Here is a 23230-nt window from a genome sequence, read left to right as displayed (position 1 = left end):
TGCCCGGCAGCAAGAAGGCTGCGAAGTGCGGCCGACGCTGTTCAGCCACCGTTCAGCGCTCGCTCCCCCTCCAGCGGCCGCTCCCCGGCGCCCACCGCCGCGCTGGGGGCGGGATGCCGGCGGGCGCGGGGCGCGGAGGGGCTGAGGGCGGCGGCGCCCCCCCGGGCCGGGGGGCGGGGGCGAGCACTGTCCCGGCCGGCGCTGATCTCACGCTCCCATTGGCCGCTGTCTGCGCTGACGTCACGATCATGATGAGAATTAATGATCGGAGGCGCTGATTTCATTGTGTGACGCCGGGACCGACCCAGCCGAAACCGGCTGAATCCGGAGCCCCGAGCCCCCCAGACCGGCCCCGCGCAGCACGGTAAGCGGGGCCGGGCGGCGGCCGGGTCCCGGGGCCGAGGGGTGCGGCCGGGGGCCGGGCCCGTGAGGCGCCGCGGCGGGGCCGGACGGGCGGGAGGCGCCCCGGGGCCGGCGGCCTGGCGGTGGGGGAGGGCGGCCGCGCGGGCTCGCTCTCGCGCGCAGACCCGCCTCGGCCGCGCACGCGCACTGCGCCTCCCCCGGCGGCCCCGCACGGGCAGGCGCTGCGCACCCGCCGCGAGGGAAGCGCGCACGCGCACGGCCGCTCGGCGCGCTCCGTGTGTGCGTCGGGGAAAGGTTCTCCCTGCGCGTGCGCGCACCTCAGCGCGGCGCGAGCGGGTTCGGGCTGCGGCCGGCTGAGGGAGGGCGACTGCGCCTGCGCGCTGCGCTGAGCCGGGTGGGAGAGCGGCGGGGCGGAGTTGCGCATGCGTAGAAGGCGCGTCACCGCCCTCTGCTGCACGGCGGGGTGGGCGTTGCTGTCGTGGTGCCGCTTGCTTGTGTTCCTTCTGTTACTAGAGCTCAGGTTAAAAGCAAGCAAGCAACCCAGAGCACCTGTTTTCTTTTGTCGCTGTGCATTAATCCCTGGCAGCTTTGTAACGTAAATGTGTTTTACACAGGCACTTGTAGCGTCATGTACTCTGAGTGGAAATGTTCCTAAGTACGATTTCAGGTCCGGGGGAATTTCTGTTTGGAATTATAGGGCTACGCGTAAGTTCGTATTTCCCAGCATTCAGGGGAATTGTACTGTCAGTGCAGTGCTCTGCCTCGTGAGGCTGCTCGGCTCAGCACTCTCGGTGCCTCGTGCCTTTCTGATGTCTGCAGATGTTGTAAATGACAAAAAATGTGTATTTCTTTTTCCTTCTGTTGCTGCTTCTCGTTTTATGTATTTCTTTCCCAAAATCTTTAAAGCAGTCATGGCAGAACAGATAAATAGCTGTTGGACACACTTGTTCTTGTTTCTCCACATGGAGCCGTTAGCACAGGGGCATTCCCTCTTTTCTCCCCTTGATGCTCCTTGACACCAGTGTATCTTTGGGCAGCCTGGAGAGCTTCCTAATTCCCTGTGCTGAATGGAGTCGTAATGGCCACCCATGGGGCACAGCTGTTCATGAAGCCTGTGGTTCATAAAGAGAATGCAGTATTACTTCATAAGCCAACCTGGCATTAATTCCTCTGTGTTCCCCCTCTCACTCACGCTTGCTCTTGCCACAAGAAGGCAAAGATGATAAATATTTTTGGGAAAAGTCGCTGAATCGTTGTCTAAAGAAGTTCAGTCGTAGAAATAACCTTGATCTCCTCTGATAAGGAGCAAGTGTGACAGGCTGAAATGTGTTAGTAGGGTTGTCCTTCCCGAGGCTCATATTCAGCAGCCTTGAAGAAACTGAAGGGCATTGCAGTACCCATCTTCATTCTTACTGTTACAAGCTGTAGATCCCCAGGGCCTGATTTCAGCACTCAGAGTACATTTATGTCTCCCTAACCACTGCATTTAGAGAAGAGCTTCTACTGGTAATACATATTTTTTTTTCAATTAGTACTTGGTTTAGAAAGGGAATGAAGTTCAACATCTTCATCTTGGTGGGCTTATTGTAGATTGAGGAGTGGGAGATTACCAGGAATTACTGGAAAGCTGAATGATGCTAATTGGCTTAGGGTTTATAACAATTGTGGAGGAAATTCAGCAAACCTAATTTTTCATTTGTCGTAAATTGTTCCCAGCACTGTCACTTAAACATCAACATGCATGCCAAAACTGCCTCATTTTATTAGCAGAGCAGGCAGGTGTTGAATTGTTACAAGCATGGCTTTGTTACCCCTAGCTCTTATTGAAGATTCTTTTTGCATAGTGCTCAACCTGAATTTCACAAATTTCACAGCGTTCTTTTCTGAAACAAACTCTCATTTCAGTTTCAATGTGTTGCCCACCAGCTGGACGCCTGGTTTTCCAAAAAGCTCCAACGAGTCAAGATTAAAATTGAATTATGATAAGAATCCATGTGGATTTCTAACTTGGAGTCTGCAGCTCAAGATAAAGGTGAGAAATCTAAACAAACTGGTATGCTTTGTAGGTACACAAATTGGGAAACGGAGATTACATCCTTTGGTGTTACAGATTATCCTGAATAATACCAAGTTCATTATGGAGACGTATGAGCTGCTGATTCCCTTGGTACTAATGTGGCTGCATTACTGCTAGGTAATGTGAGCACTTAAGTTATCTCCAATTTGTGTGTATTTCTACTAACAGTCAGGGAACTCTGATATTAAAGAAAATGTGAGAATTAATATCTTGTTCTGTATAGCTATGAAAACTGATGCTAAACAGGTAATACTTCTCAAAGAAATCAGGAAGTCAAAAGGAGGAAAGTAATGACTTAACCACCTGATATTAAGGTAATTGCTGATTTCCTTCCTCTTGCTCTGTGTAATCTAAGGTCTTTGTGAGAATTTCTGTTTCCTGCCCTGCTATGAAGAGCTCATGTGTCACATGAGATTTTGTTAAATATGCAATCTAAATAGTTGAGATTTGTGATTTTTTTTTTTTTTTTTTTTCTAAAACAGAACCACAAGTAGTGGAGGAGTAAGAGACACAGAAGTGTAATGTGGGCCATGCCAATTGCCTTGGGGCCCCAGGCTAAAATTGAATCAAAATCAACTCACATTCAGGTTGCTTGGGGCCCCAGGCTGCCAGAATTCAAGAAGCTTTTGGATAGTGCTTTCAGGCTTAGGGTTTGGATTTTGGGTGATCCTGTGTTGAGCCAGGGTTTGGACTCAGTGGTCTCTGTGGGTCCCTTCCAACTCTGCATACCCTGATTCTGTACTTTAGAGGTAGGATAAATCAGCTGGTGACTGCATCATCACGTGTATCCTCATGGGAGGTTGGAAGATTGATCTTAATGTTAGAAAGTAGATTTTTATGAGCTTTATTGGTTTGTTATTCAACCAGTTCTGTTCAACAGCACGATGTTCAAAGCAAGTCCTTTGCCTGGCTTGAAAATAACTAAAATACAGATTCTGGGAGGTGCATAGCTCTGGCTAAGCCTGACTTTGGTAGTAATGCACTTGACTGAGAATATAAAGTAAGAATTAGGAGCAGAGGTAAAAATGTGATTACAAAATCATCTTTGATTTTTGAGCTGAAAAGAATGCAGTAATTTTTGCTTGTGCTTTTGAACCCTTAATGATTTTCTGTATTTGCTCCATTAGATGTTCTGGAAGAATTAGGCCTATTTCCACTCTACTACTTTCCATCTGAAACTTCCAAAAATAGTAATTAAAAGCTTGGTTACTACAAAGGGTTCCCCCATCCACTTTATTTTCCTGCAAGATTATGGATTCTTCCATTCATTCTGCCTTATTTTGAAGTGAATATATAAAGTATTAAATATAACTTGTAATGGCTTTTTTTTTTCTTTTTTCCCTTCTTCTCCTGAAGCACAAAGTCAGATGTGGGCTATTTTTTGGACAGTGGATTGCATTGTCTCAACTGGCTCCATTTTGTTTAAGACAAAATAAAGGGCCTCTTTTGGAAATGTTGTGGTGATGGGGCTTTACTTGCTGATTTCAGTAATTCTAATCAGAATAGATAACCAGGGGATTGTATGTTATTGGCTTGCCTAGAGCATATAACTAATGTGAAACTTCACTTTGCCACTATGGAATTTCTTCTGTATTAATTTGTTTGTACTTGGTAATATTATGCAGTTTGCAATTTCCAATCTCAGGCCTGATTTTAATGTGCCATGAAGCTGTACCTGATCTAACACAGCCACTGAACTGCTGCTGAAGAGGCTGCCATGGCCCTTGGGCCTCCACCATAGCCCACATAGCTGTGGCTTCCCAGGCAGGGAGCTGGTCTATACTCCCTACAACCTTTCTGTTTGTTTGTGGTTGTTTTTTGAATTGGTCTCCAGTTCTGGTCCCTGATCTTTTTGATGTTGCAGCTGTGAAGTGCTGACACAGCAGGAGGAGTACGAATGACCAGCCATAGTACTGTAGGATTTGCTGGAGCCAGAGTCAGTGGGAACTCCTCATGCCAGACTGTAACCTGCTCTCAGATCATGTATCTCTGTTTGGTAGGGGAGGAGACATCTGCCAATCCTGCTGGAATGGCTGCAATTACTGTTTTACCAAATTCCTTTTTATTTATTTATTTATTTTAAGTGAAAGTAAAAGATTTTTACTTAAATTGGAAGCTGTTGGATTTAGCAATAGAATGTAATACTTTCTTACGGGATTCTGTCAGTGGAGTTCCAAACATGTAGTGCTGGACTTGAGACCGTCACAAAGGAATGCTGACTGACATGTGGTAACAGTGTAATGTGGTAACAGTGGTGCTGTTTTAGGGGGTTTTGTTTGTTTTTGAAAGTAAAAGTATTGGTAAAGGATTGCATAAGGAAAAGATGTCAGTGTGTAACATTATCACAAGCATGAATAAGTGCTTGTGCATTCTGTAAGTGTTACAGTTTGTATTCCAACTTTCAGAGTATCTTCTTTTATTTTTAGATGAATCTGCGTTCTGTATTTACTGTAGAACAACAAAGGATATTACAGCGTTATTATGAAAATGGAATGACAAATCAAAGTAAAAATTGCTTTCAGCTCATATTACAGTGTGCACAAGAAACTAAACTGGACTTCAGTGTAGTCAGGGTAAGTACTGAGGCTTTCCAAATTTGTGTGTGAGTTTGTAAGTTATTTATTTTTAAGTTATACACATTCATTCCTTTAAACCAAATATCTTCAGAGAGCTGAAGTGTCTTCCTGTGTGGCTGTAAGTCAGGCTTCACGCTTGTATGACATGTGCATTTGTATCCAGTGAGCCTGTTTATGAGACTGAAATGTCATGGCATGATTGCTGTATTAAGCAGGTGTTTGGTGGCACAAGGAGTGTTTGTTTTGTTGTTGGTTGTGGTTTATTTTTGTCTTTTTGTTTTTGTCTCTTGTTGATTTCTGTGGTTGTATTTTTTTAATTAAACTACAAATGGAATTGCCCTATAGAAACTTCATGCAGTGTATTTTAACAAAGAAAGGTGATGTTGGTAGAAAACTATTCTTAAGGTAAAGCAATTTCTATGACCTAATGTGTTTTGGGGGAAAATGTCACAGTTTTTCATACAAAACACTGCCACATTAATATTCCATGTCACAATGAGAAATATTGTGTCACATATTATTTACAGTGACTACATTGTTTTCTTATAGAAGAATGTCAGTCGTGCTAACAGGAGCTCTTCCAAAGTCTATGAATCCCATGAGAAGGGAAATAAGAATCCCTTTGTGAAACACTAAACAATAAAATGGCTGCTGGCTTGGAGCAGAAATAGAAATCATGGAGCATAAGCTGAAAGAATAACAGTGGTAGTGAAGCTAGCAGTAGGTGTTGCAACACTGGGCGTTGAGGAGTAGAAAGTGAGACCAGCCTAATTCTTCTTAGACATGTGCCTATGGTAAACTGAAAATAACATCCACTCCTGCCCCTTAATTCTTAAGATTCCCCTCTCTCAGGATACTCTGGAAATACTCAGGTTACTTTCTCAGCTAAGGATGCTCTGAAAGTCACCCATAAATTCTAACTCACTGCCACAGATGGAGAGTTGTAACAGGAGTCTGCTTGCTGGTGGTGTAGTTGTGCCTATTTTTACTCTGATTAAGGACCTAGAGGAGGCAGCCAGTCTCTCCTCTGTTTGCACTCCTCATTCATCTTCCTATTACAATTCCCTTCTCTATTACCCTTACTGCAATAATGTGTCATAGCCTTTTTCTTTAGTTGTCTTCTTTGCTGAGCCCTTCTTTACGTAACATATACTCTTCCTACTTGTGATCTGAAATGGAAACATACCATTTGTCCTGCATTTGTCTTATTTTTTTATGATCTTACCTTTCTCTTCTTCAGACTTCTCCTTTTTGCTTCTTAGTTAGCAGCCTGCTGTTTTGTTTTTCTGTAAGACTTTTGGTCCAGGATTAGTACTTCCTTGGATGCTGTCTAACAGAATGAAGCGTAGGTTGCAGCTGACGCTTGTAGATATGACTAAAAGAGGAACACAAATTACCTAAATGATTATTATAATTCAAATTTCATAACTCTATAAATAAACTAATTCATTTCCCAAGTGAGGATTTCTGTAACACTGTTCCAGAGAACTACATCTGGTTTTCCTAATCTCGAGGTGTATTGGGAAGAAGTCCTGTTATGATTTGGTGGGAACATCTGCAGGTTTTATTACTGCAGTACATAAAAAATGCCTCTGCCTTCCAAAATTAGGAAACATGGAAGATTACTTCTAGGAAAATCGTCTACCCTCTTCAAATTTAATGGAGCTGAATGTTGAAACATGCAGGGTTTGAATGGCATGGTTTTGTTGATTAATATTAGGATATTTCTACTGTTGGTTGGTTGGCTTTGCAGTAAGTATGAGCAGGTATGACTTGTTAAAGTGCAGTAGTTTTCCAATCTTCAGTCTTCATAGCTGTTATCACCAAGTGCTGAGGAGCACTGATCTGGATGGTGGTATGTAGTTCTCCCCTCAGTACAACAGTAAATGTGACTGTAACTGAGCACTTAAAGCTTCATTATTCTTTCATATCTCTTGAAGCAGTTCCTGAGGACATCTTGTTGCCATATTTAGGGTGGAACTGGTTAAAACTAATGGCTGAGTACTACTGATACACACTCTGTGGTGTGTATGTAGATTATGGGACAGTCTGAAATTCAGGGGGGGTGTCTCTTTTCCTGGCTCAGAATCTGCAGTATCCCTAATAGTAATTTCTGGTTTAAAAGTTTGCTGACTGAGAAGAAATAATGAAAAATAAATTTGATCTTCTAAATTTGTTTTAAGCAATAAAAGGAAATAACTTGAGACTTGCAGCTCTAATTTCATGTATTTAAACTTGGTTCTGTAAAGCAGAATTCTAAAACAAGCAGCTGAGATTTGATTGATGCAATAAATCATGCTTCAAATTAGGCATTTTGTAAAATTGAACAAGAAACATGAGTAGAGTGGATCAGGGATTTCAAGATATTTCTTTAAAACAAAGGAGTGTATTTTGCTCTAGAACATCTACTTACTTCCCCAACAGGTGTTAATATGTGAAGAAATCTTGCCTTCTTTCATGTGATGAAGTAGAAATCTGAGATAGGTACTCAGTGCTGTTACCTTGTAGTGGGGTGAAGTGGTTTATTGATTAAATCAACTCGTTTGGGCTGCTCAGTGCTGAGATATGCTGCACACCTGAACCAAACCAGGGCACATGATACCCAGAGTGGTACAGATGACTGTTTCACTGTATCTATATATAATAACCAGCAGGAGCTGATGCTAAAGGATTATTATTATTTTTTTAGTTCTTTGGCCCTTATGTCTGCTTACTTATACTGTCACATTCAGTACAAACATACTGTGGTGAAAGAATGAAGCAAGTCCTGCCTTGCCGATCATGGAAGTTCCCAGGAGCAGTGAGATGGTGCTTATGCTTCTGGTGTTAGAGCTGACGATTCCACCAGGTTAATTCTCTTTATCTTGGAACACTGAAGTTATTATTTCCCCTTAAGTTCCTTTAGTGTATCTTAGTTTGTTACTTGCATGACAAGCTTTCCTCTGTGTTTAGAACAACAGGATCTTGTGCTCAACTCTTACAGCAAAGGAAGAATTACCTACTTGAAAAATGTATCTATGTATGGTCATTGCCACTTTCAAAAATGCCCATCATAGCAAACCTCTGTTGCAGTCTAACCCCAATACTAATCTTGTTTTGTGCAGTTAGCAGAAGAGGAATTACTCTGTAGGTTTGAATATTTTATAAAAGTGTTTTATCAGAAGGAATTGTTCCTGTTCTTCTCTTCTTCCTCTTAAATTCAAGAAGTAACGGTTTCTGGTCAAGACAATTCTGAGAGTTGTGTTTATCAGTTACTTGGTTACAGAATCTTCCTTCTTTTAGAAGTAAATTTAGCTGTATATCTCACTGAAGGTTTGGCATCCCAAAATGCTAAATATAAAAACTGTTATTTAGGAAAAATAGTGATGGGGTGCCAGTGAAATTAATCTTAAGGATGGCCTTGGGATAGGAGGCATGATACAGATTCTGAGATACTGGAGATTTGAAGTCAAGATGGCTTCTTGTGTATTGCTACATGAGTCCCAAGCATGAGAGACATGCATTTCTACCTTGAGTTGTTCAGAATCTGCATAATCTAAACTATAGATCATAATTTATGGTCTCAATTTCAACACTTAACATTTTATCAGATCTGCTTAAAACTGAAATTGTCTAATGTTTTCTGCTTATTTACTGCTTGTGTTTGTTATTGTTTGCAGACGTGGGTTGGCAATAAAAGAAGGAAGATGAGCAGCAAGAGTGCTGTAGAATCTGGAGGTGCTCCCCCAGGGACTGCCCCTGCTGCTCCCTCGGTACCGCCGGAAGCAACAGTTAGAAATGTGGTAAATATTGCTCGGTCCCAAAGTCAGCAGTCTTCTTGGACCTCTTCTAATAACGATGTAATAGTTACTGGTATATACAGTCCTGCTAGTTCATCCAGTAGGCAAGGATCCACCAAGCAAACAAATGCTTCAATGGCAGAAGTACATAAAACCTCTATTCCGAGACTACCAGGAAAAAGTGATGCAGACTTTCAGCAGCAGCACATCCCTATAGGGAGACAAATACCACACTGTAAAAATGCCTCACTATTAGTAGGGGAAAAAACTATTATTTTATCTAGACAAACAAGTGTACTGAATTCTGCGAACTCCATTTATAGTCACACAAAAAAAAGCTATGGTGGTTCATCAGTCCAAACTGCAGAGTTGGTGTTACCTCAGAAACCAATGATATGCCACAGACCCTGCAAAGCTGAACTCATGGGATGTCAGAGGTTACAAAAACCAGAACATGCAGCTCTTGCATCGCATGTGCCCCCTGGACAAAGGGCTAACACTAGGGACCCTTCCTGTAGCACACAAAACCTGGAAATCCGCGAGGTTTTTTCTCTGGCGGTTACAGATCAACCTCAAAGAATTGTGGGAGGAAGTACAGCACAGAAGCATTGCTCAGTGGAAGGCAGCTCTCTGTCCATTGCGATGGAAACTGGAGATGTGGATGATGAATATGCTAGAGAAGAAGAACTAGCATCCATGGGAGCACAAATACAAAGCTATTCAAGATACTGTGAAAGTAGCAGTTCTGTTCGAGTGGAGAACCAAAGTGCAGCCTTGTCTGGGCCAGGAAGAAATGTGAGCTGTAGTTCTCAGATGGTGAATGCCAGGGACGTGCCTGACAGTATGCTGTATCACAGCAGAGACTACCACTTGCCTGCACGGACCTCATTACATACATCCAGTACATTATATAACACTGCTAATACATCAAGAAGTACTTTTTCTCCTCATTTTACATCTTCAAATCAACTGAGGCTGTCACAAAACCAAAATAATTACCAGGTAATCTGTCAATTATCTGTCTGCAAATCTTGAAGACAGGGTCATTGATAAGTACTGTTATCTTTGGAATTTGTTAGCAAGTAAGTGGTAGGTTTGTATTTCTGTAACTGTGCTTAATTTATGTCTTTCAGCAGAAAGGTGGAAGTGAAGGTAGGACTGTGGTATGGTAGTATTTTTATCTTGGTAGCTGAGCCTGTGGCTGCAGTGAGTAGTCACATACTGAAGATCAGCATGGGCTTTGTGTATTCAATAGATAAACTTTGTTTACATGGGGATCATGCCTGTGATTGCTGATACATGCTAAAGCCCTGTGTCCTGACTTGGCTTACCAGTGCATGTCACAGCTGGACCCTTTGGTCCTCTGCAGACATACTTTGCATGTGGCACAGGGTAGAACATGGGATCACATCCTCATCCATGTGCTGTACAGTTGCTTGCCCTTATTAATGTCAGATTGGATTAGCTCTTCCATCAATGTCTTATGACTGACAAGCTGTTATATTACTCATTTCTTTTGCATGCTATTTCTGTTTTAATTTATCCTGAAAATGAACCATATAAAAATATATCATCTTTTAATGTGTGTTGCTCACTAGTATAGGGCACAATAGGATATATGGTGGTTTTTCTCTGTTTTTTTTCTTTTCTCCTCTTCTTTCTGACTTGTTCCTATATCCTGTCAGAATTTGAAAGAAGGATTTTTGAGTCTGTAAGTGCCCCTTCTCACCAGAAATCACCAGAACTACTCTGGTCTGGATTCTATGTAGTAAATAGGACACTGGCTTACTTGTCCTTACTTGTGGCCTTTTGTAAGCTGAATACTTCAAAGGAGCTGTTTTTTCCCCTTTCTCCCTTTTCCTCTCATACAGTCTGTCAGTGTTTGATATTACTGTTCTTGAATTTAAAAAATTTGTTAAATACTGCTTAATATGAGAAGAAAAGCTATAAATATGTACATCCCTTTTGTAAAGGGACTGTAAAACTGCGAAAGTGGATAAAGTACAGTTAAGGAAACTTGTTGAGAACAGTTTCACTTAATGAAATACAGTATGGATACGTTCAGCTGTGTGCTCTTGGTGCTTTATTTCACCTTTGAAAAACTGTCAGTATGTTTTTCTTTCTTTCTTTTCAAATCTCATTACAAATTAAAAGACAACAACAACAACAAAGCTTGGATTTGGAATGCTTTGGGGTAGGCCCTGAATCTCTATAGATAAAACGTCACCTATCATGAACCATTCTATCTGGCCATGTGGTATGGTATAAATCGGATCAAGGATGTCTCTGTAACTTACTTTATTGTTGTTTCTTTGATGCTTTTGTCTCTGTTACAATGATGTACCTATTGTTTGGTAAGTGAGGAATTCTTCTTTACACCGTTTGACTTCCATGAGAGTCTTTCACAAACCCTTTGCCCTTTGGAATTAGGAATATACCTTGGATTGAGGGAAATCCTATTTCCTGTGGCATCCTTTGCCCTTATGCACTCTTAAACCTTGGAAGAACTGGGAAGGTTGCTATTAGTGCATTTGTTGTTGTAGCAATCCACTCTGTGAAAATATTAAGATAGCACTTCTCAGTATCAGAATTTATAGGGGAAGACAAAACCTGTGGTCTTAAGGCATATCGTGGTTCTGTAGAAACTGCAGAGGAGAAGTGTCCTACAAGCTGGGCAGATCCTGTACTGCCTTGAAGGAATGGTGGCTCTGACTTCTGATTGCTGTATTCCTTGGTGAGAGTTCTAGCACATTTCAGAGCAGTGCCAACAGTGAAAACCCTTAAACACAGCGATATCTTCCTCAATTTAAAAACAGATTAAACTTGAGTTACGTGACTGTGAGACTAGTTAAACATCTAAGTAGATGCTTCTTCAAAGGCAGGAACGTGTGATGTGTGTTTTGATGAAGTGGTTACTGTTGTACATTGGTGGGGCATCTAATTAGCAATTAGTTGTAGCTTTCTTACTGGTCTGGTTAATCAAATTAATCTTAGTGTAACCTAGAAATAAATTTAATAAAATGATTGATTTTAATGCCTGAGCAGTTTTGCTAAGCAAATTGTTTAACCTACTAACTTCTGTTTGTTTGGCATTGAGCAGGAGAGGCTGTTTTCACTGGTCCTTAGGGCTGAGTAGGGATTTATCCTTAGTTTCCTTCCCCAACCCTACAAAAATACTGTTGAAAGTATGTGTGTTGTGTTTTTTTTAAATTACTTTGTTATACACACTGAAGCACTGTTAATCTAATTTAGTCCCTTCTCTTCTAAGGAAAATTCCAAGTCTTGCAGCAAGTACGGCAGGGTAGGATATATATAGTATTTATTTCTTTATTACTAAGGTTCACTTTAAGGATGCTTACAGGCTTGCAGAGGTATGATGAAAGAGAGCACGTGGGAATGCTGGGGAGAGCAGCAGGGAGCAGGCTGCAGGAGCACTGCCTGCCACCTCCACTTCCAACAGGGCATGCAGCAGCTGAGGGTGGTGGGGGGCTGCTGAATTGTCCCAGTGCTGAGAGTTCAGGACAGGGAATCCACAGGTGAACTGGGAAAAGGCTGTGCAGGGACCTTGTAGTGCACAATCACTTCTAGCGCCATTTTACATTTCAGTGTATGTTTCCATGTACGTTGCCTTTCAGGCAGTTACACTGAAGTACTGTATTTGATGTCAGATCTGTCAGAATTAGTGTGCGTTCACCTTCCAGTTAACTGTTAATACTCTGCCATACCTTTTACTTGCACAGAAAAGCACTGTTTTCTGTAGCTCCACTTGTGTTGCTCTTTTGAGCTAGAAGAATATACACTAGTGTTAGATGTGATCCAAATCAGCTTCACATTGTAGTTAATTTAGCAGGGGAAAAAACACAAAACAACTGAACAGGAAAGCCTCAGAAAAGCCACCTGTGCGACTACAGAATGCACTGCTGTTGTTTGGGACATCAAATCTTCATAATCGTAACATGGTTCTAAAATGTGTGCTACTAAGAAATGAATAATTTAAATATGAAAGCTGATGCAGACTTCCTTTTAGGAGAGAAAAGTGTTTAATTCTAGCTCTCTTCCTCAACCCTCCTTGTGCTGTAATGAGAGTCTGCCATTAGGTAACTCAGCACTCAGCTAAAAGCTTGGAGAATGAAGTTATTGTATGATAGACAAACTGTACCAGGTATTCTGTATTCAGTCAGACCCATGCTGAAAGATTCATTATTAGAGCATTTCCCTAATACAAAATCTTTAGTGTAGTTGATATAGTCATCAGGAGGAGATTTGTCTTCCTCATGTACAGCGTGAGTAGTGACATGAGATTAATCAATCTCTCGAGCTATGTTTATTCTCTGAAGCATTGCTCGTCTGTAACAGAAGCTGATGTGCAATTCTAAATAAGCCTAAAATATTCCAGGCTATGAAACATTGCACGTGTCCAGGGAAAATAATACAAGATTTTATTTTATTTTTTAACAAGTCTGATGTCTGGGAATGATGGAGAAGTAATGAGAATCAGGGGAGCTAGCCTTCACCTTCATGCCCATTCCTCTTCCTTCATTAGCCTCATGTCCCTAGTTTTTTTCCTACTCTGCAAATTCTTGGTATTTGACATTGAATAATTCAGTTACTGATGTCCTGGTGGATTTCGTTTTTTTTCATTCTGAAAGTTTAAGTGATAAAAATAGAACAGTTCTGTTAAACATCAGGCCTGTGACTAATTCTGGTCTGCTTAATCTTTCAAGCTTTGTGCAGTTGTGAGATGTAAACTTGTATTCTGAACTGTAAGTTTTGAGATAGCAAAAGTCAATAAGTATCTGAATTGCCATTGTGTTGTCATTCTCATGTGAAGAAGCAGTTGTTTTTAGTCCTGTAACAGTAACGCTGAGTGTGGCTTTGTTTTGCTTCTAAATCTCATTTATCTTAAATGTTGTGATCAGAACCAAATGCACAGTATTGAAGTCTTCTGAAAGTTGCTCACTATTTGTTATTGTAGCAACCTAAGCTGCTGTTGTTTTCTGTTCTGTTTTCCCCTTCTTCTCTACAGATTTCAGGAAACCTTACTGTGCCTTGGATTACAGGTTGTTCCAGAAAAAGAGCAGTAAGTATATTTCCATTCGGGTATCTAATACATCAGGTACAGGAACGAGAAGTTTATCTAAATGTATTCTTGGAAATATCAAGTCCTGTTGTAGTACATTCCATCATTTTTTTTTTTTCTTCCATGTACAAGTTTTCTTGAGATTGTAGCCTTTTTCTGGAAGGCACCATCCCACTATCATTTAATGACCTTTTCAAACATCAAGCAGGCAGTCAGTGCCCTCGAGTGCAGTTTCAGTAGCTGGCTGAGGTGGTTTCACAACACTTCACAGTTGAAAAGGAGGAATTTTATTCCACCCACGCTCCCTAAGGTGCACTGCCACCCCAGCCATAACACTGGTGCTGGTATCTAATTGCAAGGTAATCCAAATTAAGCATCTGACCTGTCAGATACATATCTCTTCCACTGAGTTTCTTTCTGCAGAGTTTGTATTTTTCCAGGTTTTAGTGAGCTGAATGTACTTGGGATCAGATGAGCACTAGCTTTAAGTAGGCAGCAGCATCGTGTGGCTGGGAGCAATGAGGAGGGTGGGGCAGCAAGAACTAGCTGTGAGTTTTTACAGTGGCACTCTTATTTCCTTATGACACCATAGTGCCAAAATGCCCCTTCCTGTGTGCTTTCCGTCTCTGTGGGGTGTGAGTAGCACTGGTGCACGAAGGCAGTTACTGATGCTGATTGCAGCCACGTGTGGCACGTTCTGTTGTCCTGGTCCAGTGCAGAGCCCTCAATAACGGCGAGGTTATTGGGAGAAACACCAAATCTACTCTTGTGTCCTTAGTTTAATATCAGTGGATAATGTTTAGGTAAGACGTCTTCAACTTTTGACAGTCAGTAAAATTATAATTTAGGAATGATTCTAAACATGGCATTTCTTTCTGAAAATACTTACCTGTTCTTTGCTATCATTCAGACTTTGTGACACTTCATGTTCAAATCAGACAGACTTAAAATGTTTTTCAGTAGGGAATAACGATTGAGCATGTTACATTTTTTCCTATCAATTTCTTCTTTTCTGTATGTACAAACTGAGACGCAAAACATTTGCATGGACTTTGGGTAATTAGCTTGCCACTTAGGTTTCAGTGTGTATAGTGTGCGTATGATAGGGATGGGTGAGAGAAAACGTGGGTGTGGAATTTCTTGAAGCTTGGGCAGGCACATGAGCAGCTCAGTGAGCAGCTGACATCTTTTCTTGCAGATATTTGGGGCATTTTATCTCCTAATGAGCTACAGATTTGCTGACTGATTCCTTCTGTAGCAGGGGAAGTTACTGTGCCAGTCTGCTCACTGTTTGCAAGTGAGATATCTCCAGGGGTAGAGTCTCCTGGGGAGGGGTTGGTGGATCCACTTCCTTCTGGCATTTCAAGTATAGCTGTCTTTCCCCACAGCATGCCATACTCCCACTCTTATTTTGGAGGTAAGCAGTGCAACTTCTCATTTCTCCAGCCTTAGGTATTTGGACCACTTAAGGGAAGGCTTTTCCATTAGCTTCAGCTGCTGCTTAAGCATTGCCTGTCTCCATAAACTGTAATTTTAATCACCTATTTAACAATGTAAACTATTTTTTTCCAATCGCTCTGAATTCCCTATGTAAAAGAATTTGCTTCTTTTTCTCTTTCCTTCTCCCATTCCTTTTCAACCAGGATGAAGTACAAGACTGATTGATTTTTTTTTTTTGTTTGTTTTGTTTTTTTTTTTAATTATTTTTTCCCCCCTCTTTTTGCTCTATGAAGGCTGCACTGCCATCTGGGGATGAACATAACTGGAAAATGTAGATGTAAGCAATTGCAGTAGATAAAATGCAGTAGATGCTTCAGGGAGGTTATGTTATGACTGAGAAGGCAATGGGTACACTTCCAAAGCAGCCATCTTCACAGCACAAAGTGAACCATAAGCGGAGCTTCTCCTTTGCTGTGCAGGGCAGAAAGCATTCATCTTTCTGTCAGTCATTCCAGATAAATTAGTTCTGATGGCAATATTTACCCTTATCTGATTTAAATTGGGATGTTGGACTTTTCCATAGATAAGTCTATGTAGAGTGAGCTGGATAAGCAATCAAGGAACTGGATGGCTTGTAGGTTGGTATTCAGAAGTTTTATTTCTTTATAGGTGACCAGGAAAATGGTAATGGCCAGGTGTGGGATTGGCACTCCAAAACTGGTACATGTACACAGGTGTAAGGAAATGAAAGAGAGGAAAATCTCCTACTTCTTAAGAAACTTCAGTTTCAAATGTGAAATTCTTCTGAAGAATTTTTTCTGAAGAAAGAACATGAGGAAACAGAAATAGAATGCATGGAGTTGTAGAACTGTGATTATGGCAATTACTACCATTCAAGCAGCAAAAAGGCTGATCTGTATTTTGTTTAAAATAGAGAAGATTGTATTTTAGATGCTCTGAATTTGTTTTAATCTTTTTCCTTGTAATTTGTTTTCTTCCCCTTGTCCTTCAGCTGCATCGAGTCAAATAACTGTGCAGTTCTACAGAAACTCTTGCTGGTCTGCTTAGCTGTGCTCTAGAATGACGTAATCCTGACTGTTAGTGAATATTAGTGTAGAACTATCACTCTGTTATTCATGTGAATGTCTTTCAAATAACATGGAGTTCTGTACTGTGAAGTAAGGGGATGGCTTCTGTCCTGAACGTTTGCATTTTGATTTTAGATCACTGGGCCATTACAGCCAATTTCAATAAAATTCTAGAGACACTGGCATTCAAGTGTTCCGCTCAGAGTTCTGTCTGTCACAGGAGTACAGTCACGCACTTTGGATCAGGTAAAGGACCAGATTCAGCTCTGTTGCTGTGAGTCCTGCCACCAGCTGAACTTGCTCATTTGGGGGAACAGGCCATTGGCAGCTGGTGTATGTGGAGGACACTGGTGGTGTGGGCACGTCAGTACAGCTGCTGAAGAAAGTTCCTTGTTGGAATGTAATCTAAAAACCTCATGAAAACTGCAGCCACAGTAAGCCTATGTGCACTGATGAAAACTATATCTGGGTGGCTTTTAAAGTAAAGAGGGAGCCCACAGGGTTTAAAACCAAGTGCACTTCAGTTAAGCCTTTTTATTTTAAAACTGTATGCCAATATTGAAATATTTATTAGTCCTGCCTCCCTTGGAGCAATCATCAGGCTTACTGAAATAGTGGAACAAGGTGCAAAAAGTCTCTTCCAGAAATCTGAGGTTGCATACTAGTGGTACAAGAGCTGTACATATCCAAACACGTGTCTGTCTGAAGGCTCTGCAGATTGCATTCTTCTCTGTATCTTCTGCTCTATGAATGAGACTTGGTGGTAACAGTTCTAACAGCTCGCTCATAGCCATTTTGCTGGGGGCCTTCTGGTATGTTTCTTTGTCTTAAGATTGGAAGTGTCTTGTGATAGGTACTGATCTGCTCACGTGCTGACAAAGGAAATCTTGAGATGGGGAAAATTTGTGTCCAGAAACCAACACTCCAAATCATTTTAGTAATTATGGCACCAGCTGCATCCTTATTTATTTTAAATTCCCCAGGAAGAAATGTGTATCCTGGGAGTCCTAGTGGGTTGGGTGGATGTGCACATAGGGCACCAGCCCATAGACAACAGGCTCTTAAGGGATACTCTGACTGATATTTCTGCTGATAGTGCTAAGGGAAAAGTCAGTCCAAAATTTTAAAGGTTGTTTTAGTGTCAGGAAAGCAAATTCTATACTCTTGAGTTGTGTGTGGCTGAAGGCTAGCCTGTCAGTTCTATAAAGAGATGCACAGTTGGCCATTGGAAAAGAAATTGCAGTGTTTGCTAGGAAGCAAGACACTCTGTAGTAGTGACTAGTATGTGTTGCAAGAAGTTCATTTGCTAGAAGTAACTGTGGTCTTAGAACACTTAATCACAGAGCATCAGAACTGGCTGCTGAATTCTCTTTGATTTCAGTGAAATTCAAATGTAACTCTTCATGTGGAGCAACATACAGTGTTCAGCTGCATTATAAATGCAACAGTCATATTTATATTAAAGCTCTAGTTCTTTCACTTCAGATAAGATATGCCTAATCTGAACATTTTCAATTGACACATAAAAACTGATCTAAAAAAGGCAGGTGCTAATAAACAACGGGCTGAGGACACTGCACTGAAATGTAATTATTCGTACCAATTACAGAGCCTAGATTTGCACCACAAATATTGCAGACACAGTGGGTGTAATGAGGGGCTTGGCCAAGTGCCAGGGATGCCTATAATAAACTGGGTCATCTCTTACAAGAGTGTTGTTATTACACTTGAGAGGTCAGGGGATAAGCAGGGTTTAACCCTGAGCTTGGCAGAACTGCTGATTCAATTTGCTCACAAGGATTGCTTTTCATTGTGAGTTGATGGGCTATTTTCTGCTGGAAGAAGCTTCTCTCTGCTTTTCAAAGTATGGACAACAGAACTGATAAATGTAAAGTATTCCACAGACAGTTAATGCTCTCAAGGATAAGCTGGGCCTCAAATCAGCAAGTAGGGAGTATGAAAAAAGGACATGAGAATTGTATTCACAGTATTTGTAATGAAGTAAAAAATAGGAACTGAATTGCTGACTTGTCTTCAGTTATAAGAAGTGTTATCCTGAAGATGAAGCTTTTCAGTGTTATCTTTTTTGTTTTATTAATTTTTTCCCCTCCCTATGGTAACTGGTGCATCACCGTCAGTGCTGTGGTATTTCTAGAACTGTACATTTTCTTCTTTGTTTCCCCCATTCCTCTGATGATACTAAATAAGAGGAGGTTATTAACTAAACAGATGGAAGTGTAGATGCATGTTCAATGTAGGAGTTCTGCCCTTTATTTCCTCACAAAAGATACCAACTTTTGTGAGAGTGTTAAGTAATTTTTGAGTAGCATATAATGCAGGAGTCAAACAATATTTGTCAAAGGGATGATAATATAATTGAATGTGGTTTCTGTAAGAAATCCATGCAAAGACACTGCATGGTCACTTACAGAAAACAGCCAGTCCAAATCTGAGTTTTGAACAGGCTTAGGTGTTGTGTACATTTAGTAAGCCTATGGGCTGAGGTGGATCCCAGCAGTGCAAGTAAAGGACAGAATCTTCCTTTGTGCTCCCTGATGCAGTGTAGAGCAAGCATGTGGGCAGGCAGCTTCTGCAGTTTGTTTAATGTGCAGGAACCTGCTACCCACACTGACCTGTTGGTCAGTCTGAGCCCCCAGGTGCCAAATATCTTTCTTTAGAAGGCACTGGTAAGATTTCAAGTCTCAATCCTCCCTTGGAGATACTCAGGCCTGTCAGGCTGGACCAGGCTCTCAACTCCCTGACGGTGATGTTGGTGTCCTTCCTCATTGCAGGGGAGTTGGATTACATGACCTTTAAGGGTCCATCCATTCTCACTCAAACAATTCTATGATTCTATAATTATAGCTTCTGTTTTCTACCTCATGTGTTTCTAAAGAATACAGTCATCTATTTACTTGAACTTCTTTCCTCTCCATTTTGTTTCTGCTTTCTGGACTCTCTCATGCAGTGTGCATTGTAGAGTTTTGTTTTTTTCTTTCATATCAGTTGACTGGAAAAGCTTGTTCTCCATTCGCTTGTCTGACCTGCGATCGGTATCAGCGTGATTCATGCGCTGCTGCACGAGTCCTTCAGCAGAAAGAGGAAGGGTAAAGTACCTGATGTGACAGCAGCTGCAAGAGCAACCAAAAAGCAAAAATACGTGTTGTCATCTTATTCCCCAGTATGAGGAAAGCTAAATCCATGTATTTAGTGTGCAAAAGCTGAGCAACTTCTAAAAGAGGGGAAATTTAGGTTAGATGTTAGGAAGAAATTCTTTTTACTTTTTTAATAAACACTCAATATGCTTCAGAGGATAAAGTTGCCCTAAGCTTCCAGCTCATCACAGAGAGCGGGGGAGGGCAGAGTGACTTGTTTTTCCTTCTGTAGTGGGCATTGCTATCACATTCCTTTCTACCTTCCCTTTTCTCAGTGCTAGGCTGCCTCTCCCTGACCATTCCATGCAGAACGAGAGAATTCATGCAGCCCTTTTTAGAAGTTGCAGTCTGCTTTGCCAACCACTGTAAGAAGAGATATTGTCACAGTGATTTGGGAAATGACCACATCCACCTTGAAAGGTGGCTTGTAGGTAGTCAGAGTGTAGGTCAGGTCAGGATAACCAGCATCTGCTTAGGAGTGAGCGTGCATGAGGGATTTAGTTCAGTTTGGCAGTGTGCTCTCTCGAGGTGAAGTCCACTTACTGCACTTTGCTGCTTGTCCTAGAGCAGCGCTGAGATGCTCCAAGTGGACTCCCAGCTGAAGGCAGGCTGCAGCAGCCACCTGGGCTCAGGCACCTGAGGCACTGCTGGGCTCAGGCACTGGGCACAGGATGGCCGCAGCTCCGGCTGCCTGGCTGCTGCTGGGCTTCTGCCTGGTGTGGTAGCAGCTGGATGGCAAGGTGGGAACAGCTTCTGGTGTTCTGTACTTGGCTGGGTGAAGCCATAGCCACGTTTTGACATCCTTTTTACCAGTGCATTAAGGAGGCTCAGGTGTTTCCAACATTTTGTGTTTTAATGCACTTTAGAGTTATTTTATTCTAACTTTAAACAGTTTTCAAATGGGCAAACGTGGATTTCAGGTGTGAGAGCATGATTATTTCTCTCAAAAATCAGCTGTTGAAATGATGACAAATTTGGCATGTGTGATGACTACTTACTAATGCACTTTATAGTTGCGTTTGTATGCTCCTAATTGCTGGAGAGATGACAAACATGGGCTGATGTAAAGATGCCAGAAATGTTAGAATTCTAGGCTAAAAGCTACTGATAAAGCTTTAAGGTCCTGTTGGCAGACTGAAGCCCATAAAAATGGTAGAAAGAATTAGCAGGAAGTGTAGGCTTTGTTTCTCAGTTTCACTGCTTATTATCAGTAATCTACTATCACCTATTTTGATAAATATACACAGAGTTACGGAACTTGCAAATAAACTGTAGAACCAATTTAAACTCTGAAGCTCACCAAATAAACATTAAAGTATTCCCTTTAGGAACTCAGAATCCTTTGAATTATGCATGTATTGTAGTTTGCAGTAAGATAAAAGAACTTCGGGTGGGGGAGGGTGAGAAACTTGAAAAGCCTTAAGGAATAATTTCCATAAATTGGGTGGAGAGAGTAAACAGCACAAGTGGAAAAAGTTATTTTCAGTAAGGTCTTTTAGAGTAAGATAAAACAAATTTAAAAATCAGGTGGAGTTTGGAACAAAGCTAAAATGCTTTAAACTCACTTCAGCACTGCCACTGCCTTTCAAGCAACTCCCAGGGGGTGCTGTACTGGCCTGGATAAGTAACTGAACTTAAAAAAAAAATTCTTAAAGGTGAGTTAGAAGAAAAGCCACGAAGAGTGCATCATACATCCTACTGTATGCAAGACATTAAATGAACAGGATAAGCGTTTTTAATCTAACAGTATTGTATTTTCTTTTATCTTACAGTTACAGGACCGCACCCAATTTAGTGACCGAGACTTAGCGACCCTAAAGAAATACTGGGACAATGGCATGACCAGCTTGGGCTCAGTCTGCAGAGAGAAAATTGAAGCTGTTGCTGCAGAATTAAATGTTGACTGTGAAATAGTGCGGGTAAGAAATCCAGAGCCTTCCCCTATCTTGTAGCAGAAGCAAAAATAGGACAGATGAAAGCTTTTAAAAATTTCATGAGGAAGCTTGAAATAGATTTCACATATTACATAATGAATGACCATGTTAGGAAGTGTTCTCTTGCTCTTTCTGTAGTCTATATATAGAAAAAAGCCCTCAGGTAAGAGTCCTATTGATCAGGAGTAGGAGTAGCACTCCAAACAGTTTGACATTCTGTTTAGATTTGAGTGAGGTTTTGAATAAGCCCTGCATGTTTTTAGGGATATCCTAGATGAATGAGAAGTGTTATCATTTATATTGTGATTAAGATAGAAAAAAGACCTTCTAGAGATGCAGGGAAAAAGTAATTCTAAACATACAAAAGAAAGCGTTCAAAAATAAAATTTATTTTCCAACGCTGCATTGGAGCTGGATTGAGATGTGATAGAGGGCAAGGGGTACTGTAAAGAATTCTGGGTTCTTTCAACTTGATAGTCCATGCCTTTGAGGAAGGATTGCTTTAGGAAGTACGTGCTTAGTGTGGATACCCTCTTTGCTGAGAGTCATTCTGCATTGTCTGTTCTGAGGTGGGGAAGTTTGGTAAAACATCTGAATATAGTTGCCAGTGTAAACACAATTACCAGATGTATCATCACTCTAAAACCAGAGGTTTCTTCTTCACTCAGTGCTTCCATTCTTCAGAAAATAGCCTGACTGTCTTTGCAGTCAGCACAAAAATATGATTAGAGCTTTCCCATCTTAACGGGCATGACAATTGTCACTGCTCCTTTCAGCCTTCAGACTGCTCTTTTTCCATCTCTCCCTTAAAACCTGACGTCAAAGGAAAAGAGGATGACAGCAATCAAACTCTTGAAAAGTGTACGAAAAATACAAGGAAAAGGCATGACAATTTTTTTATTTAATGGAACATAAAATGATTGTACTTAAAAGATGAAATGCTATCAAAACAGAAGAGAGGAGAGCCTTTATTTGAAACTCTTATGAAGATCTCTGTTGGAGTGACATATCTATATGGTACCAAATTAGTTTCAAATAGTGAGCATTACTTTGGCTATTTACTTGCTTATTTTCCTGAGTGAATCTGAATTAAAAAAAAATGAAGTTGCACTTTTTTGGAGGCTTAAAGGAATTGTTCCTTTCTCTGTAGAAAGAGAATGTCTTCCAAGCTCTTCAGTTCACTTTCTGAAAAGTGAAGCTGTTTCCACTGAAAGCAGCAAAAATCGTCTCCTGGTTAACAGGCAGTCTGACACCCTTACTTAGTCTCCCTTTGTTCCTTTCTTGGCATACAGAGATTGGCAGTATGAAGTTTTGTGCGCATCTTTTAATAGTGTCACCTTGAAATACTTTTGTCTTCAGGACCAGTGTTCCAGGTTCAGATGAGCTCCTTAAAACTCTGCAGTGTGTGTGCACACAAATGGAGCAAACAAAAATTTCTTATTCTTCATGGTAACTATTATTGTTACCAGTATCAGACTAACCTCTGCCCCAGGTTCCTCTATACTGACAGGCTTGACAATTACAGTGAGATTTAGGTTGGTCCTGCTTCATGCTACAATGTTGATAGGCTTGAGTTATTAGTAATTCTGCAGAGATATGCAGCAGAAAGGCTGCTTAACCCTATCTGATGAACAGCTTCTTTTTGGGGGCCAAGGCATAGTATAGATCCAGTTCATGATCAAGAAACAATGTGAAAAAACAGCTTGGAATCTTCAGTCTGTGTTTTTTTCCATTACGT

General features: G+C 41.2%; 1 protein-coding gene across 7 annotated transcripts in view; it reads left to right on the top strand.

The window, feature by feature from the left end:
- The first annotated feature begins 211 nt into the window (after positions 1-211).
- The window catches only part of HDX (highly divergent homeobox), a 43670-nt gene continuing 20651 nt past the window's right edge, over positions 212-23230 (top strand). The window contains exons 1-7 of one of the 7 annotated variants that reach the window (XM_090150254.1): positions 623-883; positions 978-1068; positions 2269-2395; positions 4867-5013; positions 8676-9797; positions 13822-13875; positions 21331-21477. In XM_090150254.1, the coding sequence (XP_090006380.1) occupies positions 4867-5013; positions 8676-9797; positions 13822-13875; positions 21331-21477 (1470 nt within the window). In that variant the 5' untranslated portion in view covers positions 623-883; positions 978-1068; positions 2269-2395. Of the gene's footprint in view, positions 365-622; positions 1069-2268; positions 2396-2420; positions 2755-4866; positions 5014-8675; positions 9798-13821; positions 13876-21330; positions 21478-23230 lie in introns of those variants that run through there. The other 6 variants (XM_090150257.1, XM_031594316.2, XM_090150256.1 and 3 more) reach the window with 6 other exon arrangements.

This window comes from Phasianus colchicus, chromosome 14 (assembly GCF_987193195.1).
Source record: "Phasianus colchicus chromosome 14, bPhaCol1.hap1.1, whole genome shotgun sequence".
NCBI classification, from domain to species: Eukaryota; Metazoa; Chordata; class Aves; order Galliformes; family Phasianidae; genus Phasianus; species Phasianus colchicus.
The sequence above is the reverse complement of the archived record's forward strand: the minus strand, read 5'-3'. Positions and strand labels throughout refer to the sequence as shown.